Source organism: Clinocottus analis, unplaced genomic scaffold (genome assembly GCF_023055335.1).
Source record: "Clinocottus analis isolate CAN_PGR_092001 unplaced genomic scaffold, fCliAna1.0.p SCAF_22, whole genome shotgun sequence".
NCBI classification, from domain to species: domain Eukaryota; kingdom Metazoa; phylum Chordata; class Actinopteri; order Perciformes; family Cottidae; genus Clinocottus; species Clinocottus analis.
In genome coordinates this window covers 6,615,001-6,633,686 of record NW_027175954.1, presented here as the reverse complement: position 1 = coordinate 6,633,686, position 18,686 = coordinate 6,615,001, and the positions used below count along the sequence as shown (strand labels likewise).

The 18,686-nt window shown below is 37.6% G+C and overlaps 2 protein-coding genes across 3 annotated transcripts in view; both read right to left on the bottom strand.

Moving 5' to 3' along the window:
- Positions 1–3,620: 3,620 nt before the first annotated feature.
- fabp2 (fatty acid binding protein 2, intestinal) lies at positions 3,621–5,083 on the bottom strand. Its single transcript, XM_068589159.1, has 4 exons — positions 5,017–5,083; positions 4,371–4,543; positions 3,944–4,051; positions 3,621–3,671 (listed from the first exon to the last, which is right to left on the bottom strand). The coding sequence occupies exons 1-4, from the start codon at positions 5,081–5,083 to the stop codon at positions 3,621–3,623; spliced, it is 399 nt and encodes a 132-aa protein (XP_068445260.1).
- A 2,760-nt stretch (positions 5,084–7,843) lies between these two features.
- Positions 7,844–18,686, bottom strand: part of gucy1b1 (guanylate cyclase 1 soluble subunit beta 1) — a 13,545-nt gene continuing 2,702 nt past the window's right edge. For both annotated transcript variants that reach the window (XM_068588746.1, XM_068588747.1), the window contains 9 exons: positions 18,401–18,598; positions 17,125–17,355; positions 16,814–16,930; positions 15,908–16,041; positions 13,943–14,140; positions 11,805–12,042; positions 10,949–11,089; positions 9,437–9,591; positions 7,844–9,155 (listed from right to left, as the gene is read on the bottom strand). In XM_068588746.1, coding sequence (XP_068444847.1) covers positions 9,011–9,155; positions 9,437–9,591; positions 10,949–11,089; positions 11,805–12,042; positions 13,943–14,140; positions 15,908–16,041; positions 16,814–16,930; positions 17,125–17,355; positions 18,401–18,598 — 1,557 coding nt within the window. In that variant the 3' untranslated portion in view covers positions 7,844–9,010. The remainder of the gene's footprint in view (positions 9,156–9,436; positions 9,592–10,948; positions 11,090–11,804; positions 12,043–13,942; positions 14,141–15,907; positions 16,042–16,813; positions 16,931–17,124; positions 17,356–18,400; positions 18,599–18,686) is intronic.

Here is an 18,686-nt window from a genome sequence, read left to right as displayed (position 1 = left end):
TGTTTGCTTATCTACACTATAGTCAAAGGAGTATTATCTGGGCAGCTTTAAACGTTATGCACATTGAAGGCTTTAGGACACCAGGGAACATTGCAACACTTTAGTTACTGTTTTCTTTAAACTGTTATCATTTATCAGTTATTTTACAACTTGTCTGTGTTAATGAATGACATAGGGCTGCCCTGAACTTGTCAACTTATTTGGCTGTAAAAATCTGCCATTTTTCATTTATATAGAAAGATCTATCTTAAAATGTGATCTAGCAAGGCCGTGTTCAGTTTCTGGCCGTCTACAAATACATACATGTGGTGACTGATGTCCCGTAGTCGGAGCAGCCCTCATGTTATTCAGTACGTGGTTATATACTGCACGACCATGTCACCATGTGTATTCTCCCCTGGATTATGTTGGGTCTTGTGATCTTTTTTTGTAATTCACATTGATGTCAAATAGTATTTTTTCAGTCTTCCTTTAAAAGTAGACTGATTTGAATAGGTCTGTATTTGCAGGTATTTTCATAACCATGCCATTATAATGAATATGCCTACCTGGTATTGACCATAAAACACAACAATTATTTTATTTTTTAAGACTAATGTTCTTAAACCTGCATGTGGCCTTTACAAAATATTACTAGCTGTGTGCACAGCATACGCATGAGCATGATAGTACAACAATCATTTTACTGAATTTTGATTAATTGTAACAAAATAAATTATTAAGTAGATATATACAGTTAATTTGGACACTTTTAACATTGATATGAATATTGTCCTCTTCTACTTTACTTCTACTTTAAGATAAATTTTAAATCAGATTTTGGCATTTTTAAGGCTTTGTATTCCTTACAGCCGACTTTCCAGAAAACACATCAAAAATCAGTGATGTTCAATTTTAGAATATTTAGAAACATTTTCTTTTGTAGGCCCAAGATTGCAAGTCTTTTCTAGAACATTCAGCCATTTAAGCATCTTTCTGTCTACCCACAATGACCTTCATCCAGATATTTCTCAATTAGTAAAACCGCACACAGTCCCCTTTTCTCCTGTGTTTGTGTGTTGTGTTTGTGTTGTCTGACACTTAAGGATGGTGTTTAGAGTGTGTGTGTGTGTGTGTGTGTGTGTGCATGTGTGTGTGTGTGTGTGTGTGTGTGTGTGTGTGTCTGTGTGTGAAATCACACCTAAACTTGTACGTTCAATACCCACATGTGTTTGTCATGGTTTATTTATTGACACTGTTTAAATTCACTTTACTTGAGCAGTCTAATCATTCAAATAACATAATATAAGGATGCGTTCACACAAAATTCTGATGTTATAATTTAAATCACTAATTTTTCTGTTATTTCAAGATATTTAATATATTCACAGGATGAAGACGTCTCTAAACTACTGAATTAGATGAAGTTCAGTTGGAGTGTATTAACCATATTGAACTAAATGTTGTCTCACCTGTGTGTTTTTTGTGCTTTCTTATGTGACCAATGGTTATATCATTTATTTACAGTATTTATTCTGTTATTTAATTGTCTTCTTCATCTGTAAAACTATGAATTGTTTTCGCACAGGTTGTAATTTACATTCTGAACTTTGTGTCTTCAGTTGTATCAAGAGTGCCTTGACATTTTTCAGTGGGACAAATTATTTGTGAGTAAAACCTCATTTGGGGAATGAAGGCGATGAATGAAAGGGATGGAGGATGTCATGCAAAATTTTTTCAATATGCAATGCAAATAGTGACATATCTGATGACACTCCTCTGACTTGCACCATTGTACTGTGTGTGTGTGTGTGTGTGTGTGTGTGTGTGTGTGTGTGTGTGTGTGTGTGTGTGTGTGTGTGTGTGTTTGTGTGTGTGTGTGTGCATGTGTGTGTGTGTTGGAGTTATGGGGGATGGGTTTGTGCCAGGTAGGATATACTAAAAGCCCTTTTGGACTTGCAAGTTCCAACAACAGCAACAAAGTCCCTGATCACTCTGCATTCAGCTGCACTTGACAAACGTTTTACTTTTATAGGTAAATATTCAGAGGCAGAGAATGGGAAAATGTGTGCTTGTACAGTCAGTGGTAAGTGTATTTTACTTTCCCAGAAAGAAAGAGCCTTAATTTATAATAATGGAAAGATGTATTAAATGTGTATGCATGCCTGTGTCTGTTTGGGGCTCTGAGATAAGGGGGTGATAATATGGTTTCCTTTAGCACACATGAACCATAGTCTTCAGTCACAGTCGGGCTTTATGTACTCGAGGGGCTTATTGGCCAAAAGGTCTTTATGTCCTGCGTCACTTAAAGTTGCAGTTGGCATGTCATCAATCCATTTCTTTTATCCTATGCTAAATATTCGGGGACAGAACCTAATTACACTGTATTACATAAACACTTCAGAACAAAGGAGAACTTTCCCCGTTACATCCCTGATTTTATCTGGTAAGTTACGGGCTGTTATGACCTGATGTGTTGGAACTGTATGCCTCCCTGAATCCTAATGTAATACCTCTGTGTGTGGTTTGGATTTGGCCTGCCATTACTGTTGAATTGAGTTCTTGGTGCTTCAGTGAATGCTTCATGACTTGTGTAAGTACAGATGAATATAAAGAAACATATACAATCTGTCTACACTTTATATTTTTGTAGATAATATATATTTATTTTTATTTATTGTTGAATAAAGTTTAAATTATTGTTTCACTCTCAAATTAGTCCTTTCACTGCATATGTTTTTTTAACCCGAGGGCTCTGGCTCCGGCCCCTGCTTGAAAATAACTATCCCCTCTGGATGATGCAGGTGCAGCCCAAAATCTCGAGCAAGCCGTATCACAACAACTGAACTTTCCATATTTACAGGCCAATGCTAATAAAGGGAGCAGAGCAAAGTTGGAGAGGTTTCAGTCAAGGCATGTAAAGGTGGAATCTCCAAATGTGTCATGTGGGTACATTTATTTGTGCCATTTTTGTAATGTTCTCAGATAATTTTAAAACTAATTTAGCTATATTTACATGGCACTACATGTATTATTTATATCTAAATCCAAACATTATCGTCTTTTTTACTCAGTAAACCAGATCTCTCTGTATGTTCTCTTTCAAATAAAACCATAACCCATTGGTCTATTTGGTGAATGAATGCAGTACCACAATTATTCCACCAGAAAGAGACAAAGACTGCGTTTTCACACGCCAGGCTGAGGATATGCAGCTTCATGCTGGAGGAAGTGAGAGTGCAAATGCTCCTTTGTGCAAAAGAATACAGACGTCTGGAATTATTCAGTCAATGTAGTCGCCATGAACAGCGTTGATTTTCTCTCGAACACAACTTTTGATCACAAAGCAGCAACAGTAAGACACAATAAATAATGTACGGTCTATTTTTTCTCTTCTGGTTCAGGGGGGTTTGGTTGAAAAGTGATGAAACATATGCCAAGCAAACCTCCGGTACCAACGGTAGCTCACTTTCAAGACTTTAGAAATCTCCATACATTTTTACTAAAAATGAAGATTTAGATAGGAATAAAACAGATACAAACACAGTAAACAGGCAGTGACAGTATGGTTTTATTACTGAAGGTATCAAAATTCAGTGCAATTCAATTTTTTTTTCTCAAGTTTTTCTTATCAGTTTGGACTAAGCCCTTTTGAAAATCCTCTTAGCATCCACACCTTCGTAGTTGTAGCTCTGTTGAGGAAAGGTCAAGTCAGATATGGTATATTATAAATTGCTTCACACTTTTCTGCATCTGGTGGCAGAACATTTTCATCATCCTTATCCACAACGTATTGACATGTGTAAATTGCTGTATGGTATCAGATGTTGACCGCCTTATGTGTATTTAAATCATAATATAAAATGATTTATATCGCAGCACCTTTTTTAACGGCTACCCATGTGTGAGATATAAAATGTAGATTTTTCGTGCCCCAATTTGGATGGTCATGAATTCCCCCTACCTGTACAAGCTCATCTCCTTGGATGATTCTTGTTGTTGTCAGTATCTTTCCGTTGTCCTTCCTCTTGAAGATCCCCTTCATCATGTCTCCCTCAATGGTCCAAGAGCCCTGCGAGGTGAGACATGGAACGTATTCATAACACAAATATTAGGTGAACAAAGTTTACAGAAGATTGACAATTTTGTGACTTTGACAGTTTGTGGTAGTGAAGTAAAATCAACTGAGCACAAGGGTTATCAAATTAAAGGCGTTTAGCTCACAAATAAACTCTAAAGTGACTAAAACACCGAGCTCATATTGAAGTATTTGAAACTGAACAATTACACAAAATTACAAAGTAAATGTAGATTGTTGGGGTCAAACTTTTTGTTCTTTTCAAGTGTAATGATGGAAAAAGGCACGTCCCCTCGATGACATGTTTACTTACTGATAGTTCTGTTCCATCTGCAAGGCTGTAATCAAAGGTAACACCGAGGGTGACGTCGAGTTCCAGGTTGCGGAAATTGCTGCTTTCCTTGACGTGAAACTTGTCTCCATTCTGTGCGATGATTACCTTGAGGTTGTCATGAGCAGCCAACTTCCTCTTCACCATGTTAATTCCTATAAAAAGACACATTGGAATAAGTTCAATTGGCTCTGAACAAGCAGAGGAGATTTTTGTCAGGATTTAATCACTTAGCAAGCGCATTTTGTTCCTTCATTTGTGCATTTATGGAGTTAAGTAGGTACAAAAGAAAAATCACAAGCATGTTCAGCCGGTCATTGTGCCATCAAGTGTTCACATGTAAGACTTTAAACACATAGTATTTTAATAAATTGACTTCAAACATAAAAACCTGGATGAATGAATTTGATCAAATAATAAAACTGCATGATTGCTTTGTCTTTGAATCGTTATTTGTATTACATTTTAACCTTATCAATGATTTATTAACATCTGCATTATCAGATCTTGATTATATTGTTGTCATCTTATTACACAGAGAGTATGCATGGTAATGAGACCATGATTCCATATATTTCAAAAACATACTCTTCCATCTTCAGCATTTTATCAACTCAGTATCACTCACCCAGTTGTTCCATGAATTTCTCATAGTTATCATTGCGATCAATTTTCCAGTTGCCGTCGAAGGTCATGGTGGCTGTGAGGGTGAGCTGGACGACTCTGCAGCGAGGAGTGTTTCTCACTCAGAGTCTGCCACTCCTTTTAAACTATGCTCCCTCTTATCCCGTCATCTAATCTCGATGCTGATGTGGCCGTTTAAAGATCAGATTTTCTCAAGGCAATATCCACAGCTGCAGCTGATTGGACAATATCATGGTTCTTAACTGAACTGGTTCAATATACCCAATAAATATTACCATATGGTCAACCTTGTGAATAATAGAAAGGTTGACACACCTGTATCTCTGTTTGTGAAGGGTGTTGGTCACAACTTACAGTAACTTCCAAGTGAATTCAGTGCAGAAACCAAGAAACTAAGCAAGCAGCAAATACAACTTTTGTATCAATCACAATTTTAATGTTTAATCAAACCTAGACATTAAACCTGTAGGTGAAATCAATGCTTCCATTGCTTAAAATGTGACTCTCTGAGATGTCATTTTGTCAAACCTCTTATCAGTCAGCAAATTAATCTGCACTTGATGTAATTGTCTCATACAAAATGTTGTGGTTGTTAATGTGTCTCTAATGACACCTTTAATTATTGCTAAACGTAACCTTTGATATTTTAAGTTAATGAACACTCCCATGCACGTCGTTACAGTAAGATACACTAAACTGAATATGATGTTTGTATCGTTGTTCTGGGAAAACAAAAAGCTTATGCAGATGAGAAAACGATTTTGGGCGTTGGTGTTTTTGAGTTTGGTGCTATTCTGTATCATGTATGTAAGATCTATCTTAACAACAGAATGATGTAAACAAAATGTCCAAACTACAAACTAACTGCACTGTACAAAAAGCTACTTAACAAAGTATTTCTCTGAAATGGGCAGATAGGTAAAGCTGCAAAAATGCAAAGTATTTCAAAAACAAGTTTCCCAAAGAGATAAATAAAACATGCACAGCATGTCAATTTTTGTTCTTATCTTCTCTTCTTCTCATCATGAGACCTTTGCCTGATCTTCCACCTCCATGAATTTTCCTCTTATCAAACAAAAGACCTTTCTACTATGACTGCAGTAATGAAGTTGACCACTTACTTGATTAAGCCGCGTTGAAGCTTATCTTTAACACACCTACATCTCACAATACTTTATCCTAGCTGTATATGGGAGGTACAGGACATCAATATGTCACTGCAGTGTGTGTGTGTGTATGTGTGTGTGTGTGTGTGTGTGTGTGTGTGTGTGTGTGTGTGTGTGTGTGTGTGTGTGTGTGTGTGTGTGTGTGTGTGTGTGTGTGTGTGAGAGAACTGTTGCACTTTGTGGATCCAGCATTCATATTTGAACTGTGAAGGTTTCTTTGTAGCAATGCGCGTTAAGGTTTTTGGGCAAGAAAGTGAGAAGAGGTGGGATCATCAGGATGCTTGTTCATTGCCACCCTGAAAGGCTCAAGGACTTTATCAGATTGTGGGTGAACTGATGATTGTATTAAGTACTTTTACAGCTTTTCTTGGCTATGCTTCAGGTTAAATAGTTGATTTTTTATTATTCTGACCTGCCTAACTTCAGGGTCCTTAGACAAAAACATGCTGACTTTAACTCTCTGAGTATGAACAGGACCTTTATGAAAAGGAAAGCCCAACCAAACTTGCCTGGATAACTAAAGGTTAACAATAAATAATGCATTGTAGGCTCACCCTCTGCAGTATTATCAGCTTTTGCAGCATTGGTTTGTCAGCCTCAAGAGAAAAAGAAAACATCAAAACAGACCATCAAATACACAATAAGAGTTTTTTTCACAACTGACATTTTCACTCATCGGGGCTGAAAACACACGGGTGTAATGAATGCATGACAATAGGCTGCAGCCATCAGTTGCCATGCCTACTGTGACAAAGGCTGAAGTAGTTTGAGCTAACTTGTGAGCAAACAATCATCTAATTTACCCAGCCAGCTCACACAAAACCACATTAATTCAACCCGATGTAGGTACGGCCAATTCCCTCTTTTTTTACTTCTGGTTGTCAGAGTAAATATGTATCTATAAAAACCTTAATTAGCAGCCAAAAGAGGCTTTGAAGGGCAAATTAAAATTAAAATTTATAGATGAAAAAGCTGAATGACGCAGAAAGGTTGAGGTCAAAAGTAAAATAAGACTTAGGCTCTACAGTACTACATTTAAACAATATACTGTATCAACGTTATAAAGATAAGGTCATATAAGATATAAGTTATTGTCTATCGTTAAAAGCCACAATGCATCGCAGGTGATTTTCTACCAGACTGTTCAAGCTGTTCGATTATTTGCTTTTACCCATTTAGTCTTTATACCCACAGTATTATTCATGGAAATCTCAATTTATAAATATTTTGGAAGAAAAGTACCAATGGTCAAATCTTAAACTGATATGACACCTCACGAAACTAACTAATACACGTTTGCATCCACTCTGTGATAATCCTATATATAGATATATGTATTTAAGACATGTTATGCATAAAAGTAAAAAACATTTGTGAAATGCAGTGACATGGTGAAGACTTCCCGTTTATGGACGTTGTCTCCAAGATTAGAATCTTCTGACTCGCCACCAGAGAGAGCTCTTTCCACAGAATCTGCTATATATTATTTTTAGCAACTTACAATGACTTCTCTGCAGTCTAACCACTGTCTTCAGTAAAAATAAAGTCTTGTTAAGAGCCGCAATGAATAGGTTAACAGCAAAGCAAGTGATGTAACAAAGGAAATATCAAGTAGCCAACACTTCTCAAGACTATTCTCTTTTATTAGTTACCTCCCAGCAGAAAACAACATGTCTTACAAGCACAGAAATGCTCTCATACAGGACAAGCGGCACTTGTTTGGTACACAGGAAGCTACATGGTGTAGAGACAATTCATCACAAGAACATTATGTGAAGTTAAATAATGACGACTTTGGAAAAATAGGGTGAAAAAAGCATGTTATATTTACTAATGCGAAATGTATCCAACATATACAACACATAGTTGAACTCATAGATGCACAAACAGTGGTTTCACTCATAATAATGTGTTTGTCGTTATTAGTTCTTATGACAATAAAAGAATAAATAATGTTTATTATGTATATGAATCTCATTAAGAATATCTCAACAACGTTAAGTCAAACTAAAATTACAACCTATTTCAAAAAAGCAGAGAAAAAGTAAGTGAAGAGGTGCAATATAACAAATAAAGTAGTTTATATATTTTTAATTATAAGAGAGATAACCTGATGATACGGTAACGGCTCAACATGTATAATGTGTGACTTTTAAAGAAATAAAAAATAAACTTATCACAGTAGCTTTTGCGTCAAATAACTTGGTGGCATAAATCTATATAAATACAACAGCTATACTATCTCCATTTTTGTTTAATGGTTTTGCTGCTAGTGTAACATGTTCAGTGTAAAACTCTCTCAGCCAATTAAAATGCAATGCTTTAATACAAACATGATATCAAGCTGAAGTATTTTTTTGATTACAGTTATTTGGGCTTATAGAGTGACAACTATACATTGTAATTACAGAACAAATATATTTAATATTGATGGAAAATGTTTTGCTTATCAAAACCTTTTGTGATTTGTATGTACAATTACAATGTGACAGAGTACCTAGTCCAAAAATGTATCAAACTTGAATGTTACTAACCTCTACTATTTATAAAACACTTCACTACTGTGTCTACACTAAAAAAATAGAGTGAGGTCACAACAGATCATGGTCAAGCAGAAACAAGCTGGGAGAGCAACGGTACAGGCTCATCATATTATATATAATTGTACATCTGTGGATAGATTAATATTTTTTTATTTTAACTGTTCCATCTCATCTCTGCCTCAGAATGTGTAATTTAAAAATACATTTACTGAAGCTTCTGTTAGATAAAAGTCATGGTGTTTGAGTGTTGCATCTGAACTGTGACGCTTTAACTCTCTGTGGTGGACTGTGTCTCTGTGGGCTTCCTAGACAGAAACCACACCTTCATCGGTTCCTTCTTCCCTTTCATGGTGACGGGGCCCCGATACTCCAAATTAAACTGAGGGTCAGCGTTCTCCGCAGACTGCAAACACCTGGAATACAACGTCAACACCGTGATAAATCCCTGAATGGTCCGGTGGGGTTCTGTATCTTATTTTCAGTAACGCTATGAAACAAACAACATCAAATTCACAGACCTACTGGTTTATGTTTCAAATGGATTACAACTTAACCGTCATGTCTAATACTGACATTTTCTTTACAAATTACTTAAAATACTGTTTAACCAAGTCTGCAGCTAGTGAATTAATCTAAACATGATTTCACATGAATGAAAGAACAGATGACAATATGCAATTGTACTTCTACTTACCGGTAGGTATATTCTGAGACATTTATTTTTCCCTTCTCGCCAGTAGTTTCTGTACGACTTGTAAGGTTGACCGTGTTTCCAAAAAGGCAAAATCTGGGCATCCTCTGGCCAATCACCCCAGTCACCACCTCTCCTGTGTGTATCCCAATAGTAATCTGGAAAAGAAAGGATAATGGAAAAGGGAGACTTCAACCATGTCAGCTGTAGTATAACCAAAGTAAATAAAAATGCCAACGACATACTGGCAATATGCTTAAATATGTATTCTAGCATAAACAGAGCACTGACCATACGTAATCTGTGTTCAATTCATTACTTAAAGCAGCATATGACACACCAGATGTATCTTCAAAACTGTGGTAGCGAAAAATTTGAAAAGCCTAGCATTTAAATAAACCTGTTTCCATATAATTAATATCAAGGAGGTGAATGAGTTGTGCACCACAGACAAAGAGGGAGAAAACAAATGCAAGCAACTATCCAGCTGAATGCTTCTTAGTTTGTTGGCACACATTCTGAAAACTAGCAACTGAAAAGCTGTAACATTTGGTGGGTGGATATAACTTTGCCAGGAATCACTCCAAGAAAAGAAATAGAAATACATTTTAAAGGTTGGCAAATCCAAAAGTAGCCCCAGCCAATCTACAGGCTAATATTTATACTTGAACTTGCAAGCACTTCAGTGCTTGTTGTCTTCAGAGCATGAACATGCCGAGAGCGTCTAAGACAAATGAGAATCTATTTTTAGACTCAGGATTGTGATATGATTTGAGTCTGTTTCTGCTGCTAAACCGGACTCCTCTTCTGCCAGTGCCATGGCCCAAAATAAACAGCGTTTTGTTAACAAGACATCATTTTCCAAAGTCAAGTCTCAACAGTCATTGATACAATAACAAACTCCAACAGTCAGTTAAACAAAAGTCTGCTGTTTTTTATCCAACTTTTGTCTGTGCATTACTTCAGCGTGGACATATTACCACCTGCACAGATACAATTGTCCTAAAATCAATCAAAAAATCCTCGCGTGTAAAGTGTTGGTCATATTAGGTTGAATGCCAGTTAGCAGTATTTGTCAGATTTGACACTGTATTAATGTCTGAATTTTCAGAGCAGTGCTACAAAACTACACCCCCTAATGCCTCATGTGTGCCAAAATAACAGACGTATTGCTAAAAACAAACTGCTAAATAAATAAACGTGTGAAGGAAAACAGTCATACAGTACACACTTAAATAAATAAATATTGCTAAATGACACACACAAGCCATCCGCCAACCTAAAAATGCGTTGTGAGATTTTTGGGGACAAAAATATGTCAGTTTACTGCTATTTGGATAATGTGAAATGATTCTAGAAATATAAAAATAAAAAAAGGAAAAGATAAAATACTATAAAACTAATTTGGTGTGTGTGCTTAGAGTAGCTTTGTGTAAACATACAAACAACAGTATTTAGTGTTTTACAGTTTATCATACAGACTTGTAATAAATGTATAGCAACATTTTAACGCACCTGTACTGGTTGATCATCCACTTTGACTTGTCCAGCGATCTCCAACATATCCAGAGCGAGATGGCAGATGGACTTGGCATGGTGTGTGCATGGCTCTGGCAGCCCGCTCACCGTCATGTACTTATCACCAACAGTTTCCACCTGTATAAGGACACACATTTTATAATTCTTCATGTGAATTTTATCATAGCCAATTTTAGCTTTTGTAATTACTTTTAGTTTATGTAAAATCATCTGTTCTCACTGTGCTCCAAAGGTTTTTGTTATGCACTGTGCAGCTAGAAATAAACTTAAACACCCTGAAATAAACACTTAAACACTTACATCAGCTTTAAGACATTCGGGGCCTCTTTGAGCCCTGCTAAAACCCTCGGACCACCTAGCATTTCAGCTTGTAGAGTAAATATTACTTCTTTTGGTGACCCAGTGCCTGAAGCCGATCCCCTGGAAGTGCCGAGGTCTGTTTGACTTCTTAAAGTGCATTCTTGTCTGAAAGCCTGGAGTGTAAATCTGCTGCATGAGGCCTATAAAATGGTACAGTCCTGCTGTAAAACTACGCTGTGTTTAGAAGTTAGTACTACTCTTCTTATGGAGAAAAATTCAAGTCAACTTATATAAATACTCTTGCTGACTTGTATGTGCATAATTGCATAACATTATTCACCTCTAGGGTTGGTGGCTTAACTTGAACAAGGCAGGTAAAAGCCCTCATATTCTCAATTATAGTTTGTAGACTTTGCAGTTTTGTTGTACATTTTGATTGTTGTCACTTAGCTGTATAGGTACATCTATTTTTACTGAGAGAAATTTACACAAATGCATGATATACTGTCACGGTAAAATTCTTGCTTCCAACCTTGTATACATAAGGGTTGTTCCGAGAGTCTGTCAAGATGTCAAAACGTGTGTAAACATCATTGAGCAGGTTGACTATCTTGATGGCTCCCTCGGCCGAGGCGTGCTTGCTGCAGAAGGCGTTGAATCCCACAATGCCACTAAAGAGGATAGTCAAGTTGTCGTAGCGTTTGGCTGGGACAGGCCGCTTGTGTCGCAGCTCGTTGGCAACAGACGGCGGCAGAACGGAATAGAGCAATCTAAAAAGGGAGGAAGAGAAATGAACTTTTCAAGTTGAGCAGCAGGGTGATAGGCTCGGGCTACCAGACTAAAGTCCTTTTGGACCATCCTTTTGGATCGGCATTTCAGTTGCTCACCCACCACCTTTTGGTCATTTCGCTATTCAAGCTGCTCTCAGATGGGAGGGTGGTGTTTCTATGGTAACTGCTTGGATCATAGCTGCCTGTTTAAAATAAAATACCTTCCATGATGCGTCATAATTTGAAGACACATAATACATACCGAACAGATAACGGTCACCACACAAAAATCCATAGACGGAAATATAGTATATTTACCCGGGAGACGAGACTATAGATACTCATCTGTATCATCTTTACACACCTGAACAGCAGGAAAAACAGTATAAATGGATGCTTTCACTATCAGGAAACACCGTTTTAAAGCTTTTAAAGGGCAGCAAAATTGCAGCAGCAGTCCTCTTAAATATTTAGAGAGGAGCCATGAATTCTAATTAATGTTTGAATCCCAAGGCAGATTGAGACAGGAGAATGGTGAGAATAATAATGTCGGGATCCAAGAGGCAGAGGCAAAGTCCTTTCCTATAAGAAGATAGGACTTTGGCAGCGGTCTTAATAAAGACCACGCTCCACTTCCGTGGTCCTCTCCAGCTGTCGCACACTGTGTCTGTCTGTGCTGTGCCATATTACTATGACGGACCCTTTTCTAAAAGCCAAACCCAACTGTCTTCACCATAACAGGGACTGAAAAGTAGCGAAGGCAAGCATCAACGTTGGTATAACAATAGATTCTGACTCGAGGTGGTCCTACTGTCATGTAGCCTCAACATAACTGTACAGGAGTGACACCTGTTAGTGTCCTGCTGTATCTTTAGTGTTTCTTGACTCAAGTCCGTCCTTAAAAGGGAGTACTTGAAGACACTACTCCTTTATCTTCCTAAAGAAGAACAATCTGTGCCGCCCATTTTTCCAACAGAGGAAACTGTTGTGAATTAAATCACACGCTACAGATAATGACAGGGTATACATAAAATGTATAATTACACATAATAAACATAATGACTAATATGCAATTACACTAAAGGGAATCACAATATAAACTCAAGGGATCAACATATAAGGAAAAATTTGAAAAAATACTTTTTGGTAGATGACATGACATTTGTCTTATCTTTCCTTTTTACACTCTTTATACATTCTATGTAGTTTGTACCTCCATCATGCCTCTAAAGGGACGCAGCTGTCTGAGGAGGAGAAGGAAGTGGGAGGAGCCTGGCTTAATCTGAGCCTATATATGGGATTGAGTTCAGGTGCGGGCTCTTTGCTTTACCTCGGCCTGTCCACTGGCACCAATTATTGATATGAAAATGTGAGATTCCATGCTCTTGGTACATTCATGTTTGCTGTACCTTGAAGCTTTAGTTATGTATGATAAAGTATAATTATTACAGGAGATACTTGCTTCCTATGCGTTGAAGTGTTTGCAGATAATACATGCATAGTACATATACTTTCTGTTTAGAGTAAACCAGAATTGCTTATGCCAGCCTCACCTGCCATACCACCTGTTCATGTCTACAATAAATAATTAAATAAAGAACTCTTCCTTGTGCCAGACTGCACATCCACAGTGTTAATCACATTACCTGGTCGTCTGCTTACGTCTATTACAGTCCTAATTGGGGCATATTCTACTTGAGAACACAAGAAGTAATTATTTGCTTGAACTGCTCTCTTTAATGAGGGATTACAGGTCGACTTGTCAAACAAAGGTTTGGAACTACTGACTCACTTTTGACATACAAAACACATACGAGCGATTCAATAAATAACAAAGTTTCAGTGTTGTAAAGCTATTCAATTCTTACATGGCTGCAGTTCCCACCAAATATAGTCTAACCTGTCTGTCTTTTTCTTCTCATCCTCCAGGGCCCTGAGTGTGTGCTGCAGACGATCTGTCAAGATCTCCAGCTCCTGGGTCAGCTTGTACTCCTCCCGAAACTGCTCCCCAAGCAGCACCAGGTCACGAGTGGCGTCATGTAGCGGGATGTCGCTCAGGTAAAGCCCCCTTCGTGTGAGATCATCCAGGTTCATAACACTAGAGAAACGCAGGAAGGACACCGTTAGGTACTCATTCGTTATTCTGTCTGCCTTTTTTTGTGTGAGACCACCATCGTCCTTTCAGGGCGACGACTCCTGTCTTTAGATAGATGTTTCTGTTGTAATGGTGAGGTCAAACACTCTGGTGAATAAGCATATTCTTATGTTTCTGGCTCTGTTATTTCCTGTCAGGTAGCAACCTTTTATGAAAACACTGATCTTGTCCTCTGCAAAGTGTCTTTGATCTGTGAGGATAAGATCTCCTGAGCTTTTCTCTCCTGCGTGAAATACTATACTACAAATGTGTGATTGGTTATACAAGGGCCACAGAGACTAACGGGGGTCACAACAGGAGAACCAATGCAATTACCAGCTCACAAGTTTGTATTGCTGTTTTTTTGTTCTGTCCATGTCCCTATACCTGTTTATGATAGCAAATTACGTTTGAGCTAACTCGATTGTTGGATTGTGTAACTGCATTACATATTTAATCTTATTGCCCATCCGAGATTAAAAGGTTATTCCAGCAATTCAGGATTCACTGAAGTTGGACTTTAGATAAGTATGGGTCAAACTCCAGACTCCAATTTTGTGCAATTTGTCTTGTACTTTCATTATAAGATATTGAAAACACTGACTTCTCGGGGTAAGTAGTACTAAATTGAGCCAATTGAAATGTTTGTTTTGTTTGTAATTCAAGTATGTAAGACCCATGCGCACCTTAATAAAGGGGCGTGTCACCCAGTGCAATGCTGGGTGACACGCCCCTTTATTAAGGGCCCAAGATTGCAAGTCTTTTCTAGAACATTCAGCCATTTAAGCATCTTTCTGTCTACCCACAATGACCTTCATCCAGACATTTCTCAATTAGTAAAACCGCACACAGTCCCCTTTTCTCTTGTGTTTGTGTGTTGTGTTGGTGTTGTCTGACACTTAAGGATGGTGTTTAGAGTGTGTGTGTGTGTGTGTGTGTGTGTGTGTGTGTGTGTGTGTGTGTGTGTGTGTGTGTGTGTGTGTGTGTGTGTGTGTGTGAAATCACACCTAAACTTGTACGTTCAATACCCACATGTGTTTGTCATGGTTTATTTATTGACACTGTTTAAATTCACTTTACTTGAGCAGTCTAATCATTCAAATAACATAATATAAGGATGCGTTCACACAAAATTCTGATGTTATAATTTAAATCACTAATTTTTCTGTTATTTTAAGATATTTAATATATTCACAGGATGAAGACGTCTCCAAACTACTGAATTAGATGAAGTTCAGTTGGAGTGTATTAACCATATTGAACTAAATGTTGTCTCACCTGTGTGTTTTTTGTGCTTTCTTATGTGACTAATGGTTATATCATTCATTTACAGTATTTATTCTGTTATTTAATCGTCTTCTTCACCTGTAAAAATATGAATTGTTTTCGCACAGGTTGTAATTTACATTCTGAACTTTGTGTCTTCAGTTGTATCCAGAGTGCCTTGACATTTTTCAGTGGGACAAATTATTTGTGAGTAAAACCTCATTTGGGGAATGAAGGCGATGAATGAAAGGGATGGAGGATGTCATGCAAAACTTTTTAAATATGCAATGCAAATAGTGACATATCTGATGACACTCCTCTTACTTGCACCATTGTACTGTGTGTGTGTGTGTGTGTGTGTGTGTGTGTGTGTGTGTGTGTGTGTGTGTGTGTGTGTGTGTGTGTGTGTGTGTGTGTGTGTGTGTATTCATTATGTGCTTCTATCAGGGCAGACTGTGGGTTTACCTGGGTGAGCAAAGGAAAAGGATGTTCTCCGCTTCTGGCAAGTAAATCATCTGTCCTTTCAATCTCAGACAGCTGATCTCCACCCCCGTTAGCTCATCCTCGTTCTCTACAGTCTCCACATTCAGCAAGCCTTCCTGTCAGGATTACATCACACTTATGAATATTGCATTTTATGTTCTTCTCTAAATTGGCTTCAAAACTGGGCACCAGTTCAGCACACTCTTTATTTTTAAATATATGTTGTTTCTTTTGCCTGAGGTGTCACACGCGTCATCCATCATTTGAAAGTAGAATTTCAGATTTTGTGTATAAAGAAAAAAATGTCTACTTTTTAGTATCCCAGGGGTGTCAGCGCATTGAGGCTAGTATATACACAGTGAACACTCCGCTTCAATGATTTTTCAAGACATGGTAGCAATTATTTTAACACGCATTCAGATTCTTTTTGCTTTCTAACTGAAATCTGTGCTTCTCAGTAGTAGCTTCATCTTTCTGTTGTTTCTCAGTTTCTGAACTTACATAGACATATCTATCTTGCATGCTGAGTAAAAGTTTACATCTTTTTTTCAGGACATTTACAGTCTTTACTTAATGCATAAACGGCCATATAAAACACTACGTGTCAGTTCTTTTCATTGATCCATTGTTTACATGCTCAGAAATTTCTGCATGTAAACAATAAAAAAAAACAAAGTGTTAATGACAACAGATTCAAGCTCTTATGCAGATGTTAAAAATATCAGTGAGCTCCTACATATTATATATAGGACTATTGACACATTCTGTCATGTACAGGCATACCCTGTTTTGGTTATAGTGCTTAATTGTATGCTCATATGAGAAAAGTATTGATGTGATTGTGCCAATATCTGCATGACAAAAAACTAAATGAAATGTCATTTTTACCTTGCTGCGCAGAACGAAGACGGTGTTGATGTGGGAAAGAATGCCATGAAAGCTGAAGTCAATGTGAGGGCGGACCAAAGAAAAAACTGATGGCAGGTTACAGGTGCCGGGCTGGAGCTGAGGAATACAACATATACATGTTTGAAGTTAGATTATAATGTTCTTGCTTTTACTACATCATTAATAATGCTGCAGTCTGGCATCCAAAACTGAGTCTGAGACAAATAAAAGTTGAACTAAAACATAATCCAAAGCTGACTTTATGAAATGGCGTTTGCTGCATGTAAAACAGACTTTTACATAATCCACACCTGAGGCAGGACTCGATAAATGGCGTTCCCACACTGTGTGAGCATCAGATCTTTGTCGAACATCAGGTGGAACGGGAACGCCTTGCAGAACGTGTATGGACTGATACGGGTCTCCTGCGTGCCGTTCTCCTCAAAGCCGTCAAGGTCCTCATAGAAAGCCTCTTCCTCCGAGTCCTTCTCCTCAATCAGAAACTTAATGTGGTCGCACTCCTTGCTTTTCGGTTGGATCATCTGCATCAGATCGAAAATGTAGGTTGTCAAGATGTAATTAAACTTGACTACATTGTTTTGGCACATGACTACAACAATAAAATGTATTTTAATTTTACCCATGCAATATCAGTTTTATTATTATTATTACATTAATGATGACATTGGGTCTATTATTATACAATCAAGGCAGTGTAAAATGACATTATTTTCTCGGTTTATGGGCATAAGGCTTGCTGACGTCAAGCTGCTGTCTCTGCACCCTGTTGCCACAGCAACAGTGGCTAATATTTCCAGAAATTGGGTGTCACATTTGGAGCGTCTGCCATTTTCTGTCCTTGCATTACACACACAATGACTGAAAAATAGGATCTTGTCTGTACAATATGATTAGTTTGGGGAGAAAATGTAGCTCCCTTTTAAAATGAAGAGAGAAGCCTATCCAAAGTAGTACAGCGGATGTCATGAGAACAACAGACTGCGGTTATTGGTACAGATGTTATTGTAGTAGTTATTGTGTGTGTACAATAACAAACAAATAAACAAATTACAGTTTATGGTATAGAGGTTTGTCCTTCAAGTTAAGACAAAATCTGACTAGCGTTGACTATATAAGCCAAGATCAGGAATATGAATTTCTCTTTTGGAGTCAATTAAATTTAAATTCATCCACAGTTTGACCAAGTTTAAAAAAAAAGAACTGAGGAAGGAAACAACTCACTGAAAGACTCCGAAGCTAGAAACTCTAACTTAGATCTAAAAATATCCTCTGTCTCACAGACATTAGCCAAGAACTTGCTACTGAACTGCAATTGTCAAAGCGCCACACTGTTCCCGTTTTTTGGAACTATTATTGTATCTTCACATAATTGTGTCTTCAATTATTTTCTGAGACACAAATGCATATCCTGACACAAAACATTACATGGACTAAAAGACATTAAATATTAACCCATAAATTAGCAGAGCGGACACAGGAAAACGTAAAATCATTGTCATTCATCATCAGAAGCAAAGTGTGGCATTATAGCTGCTCCAAAAAAGGAACAAAAACGGCAAACTGAACCTTCATCTCGATCTCTGTCCCATGGATTTGTTGAGCGACGGTTTTAATGATGCCAATCACAATGTCTTGCAGGCCTTCTCTTTCCGAGTAGTAGTGAAGAATCAGATTGTTCCCCTTCTCTGCATCCGTGCAGCGGAATGAGGGAGCCCTCATCCCGGGATAAATGGTACCCAAGTGGTCATGTAAAGCATCCAAGTTCTGAAAACACAGATAAAAGACATGCAACAATGAAGCACAACAGCAGCAATCAAAACACGACTAAGGTATAATAAGCTTGTATGAGAGG

What these genes read in the sequence shown, in the direction of transcription:
- fabp2 (XM_068589159.1), bottom strand. Translation starts at nt 5,083, where the DNA reads ATGACCTTCGACGGCAACTGGAAAATTGATCGCAATGATAACTATGAG. An exon ending in GAAATTCATGGAACAACTGG is followed by an intron (nt 4,544 to 5,016) that starts GTGAGTGATACT and finishes GTCTTTTTATAG; the next exon opens with GAATTAACATGGTGAAGAGG. An exon ending in AAGGAGATGAGCTTGTACAG is followed by an intron (nt 3,672 to 3,943) that starts GTAGGGGGAATT and finishes TTTCCTCAACAG; the next exon opens with AGCTACAACTACGAAGGTGT.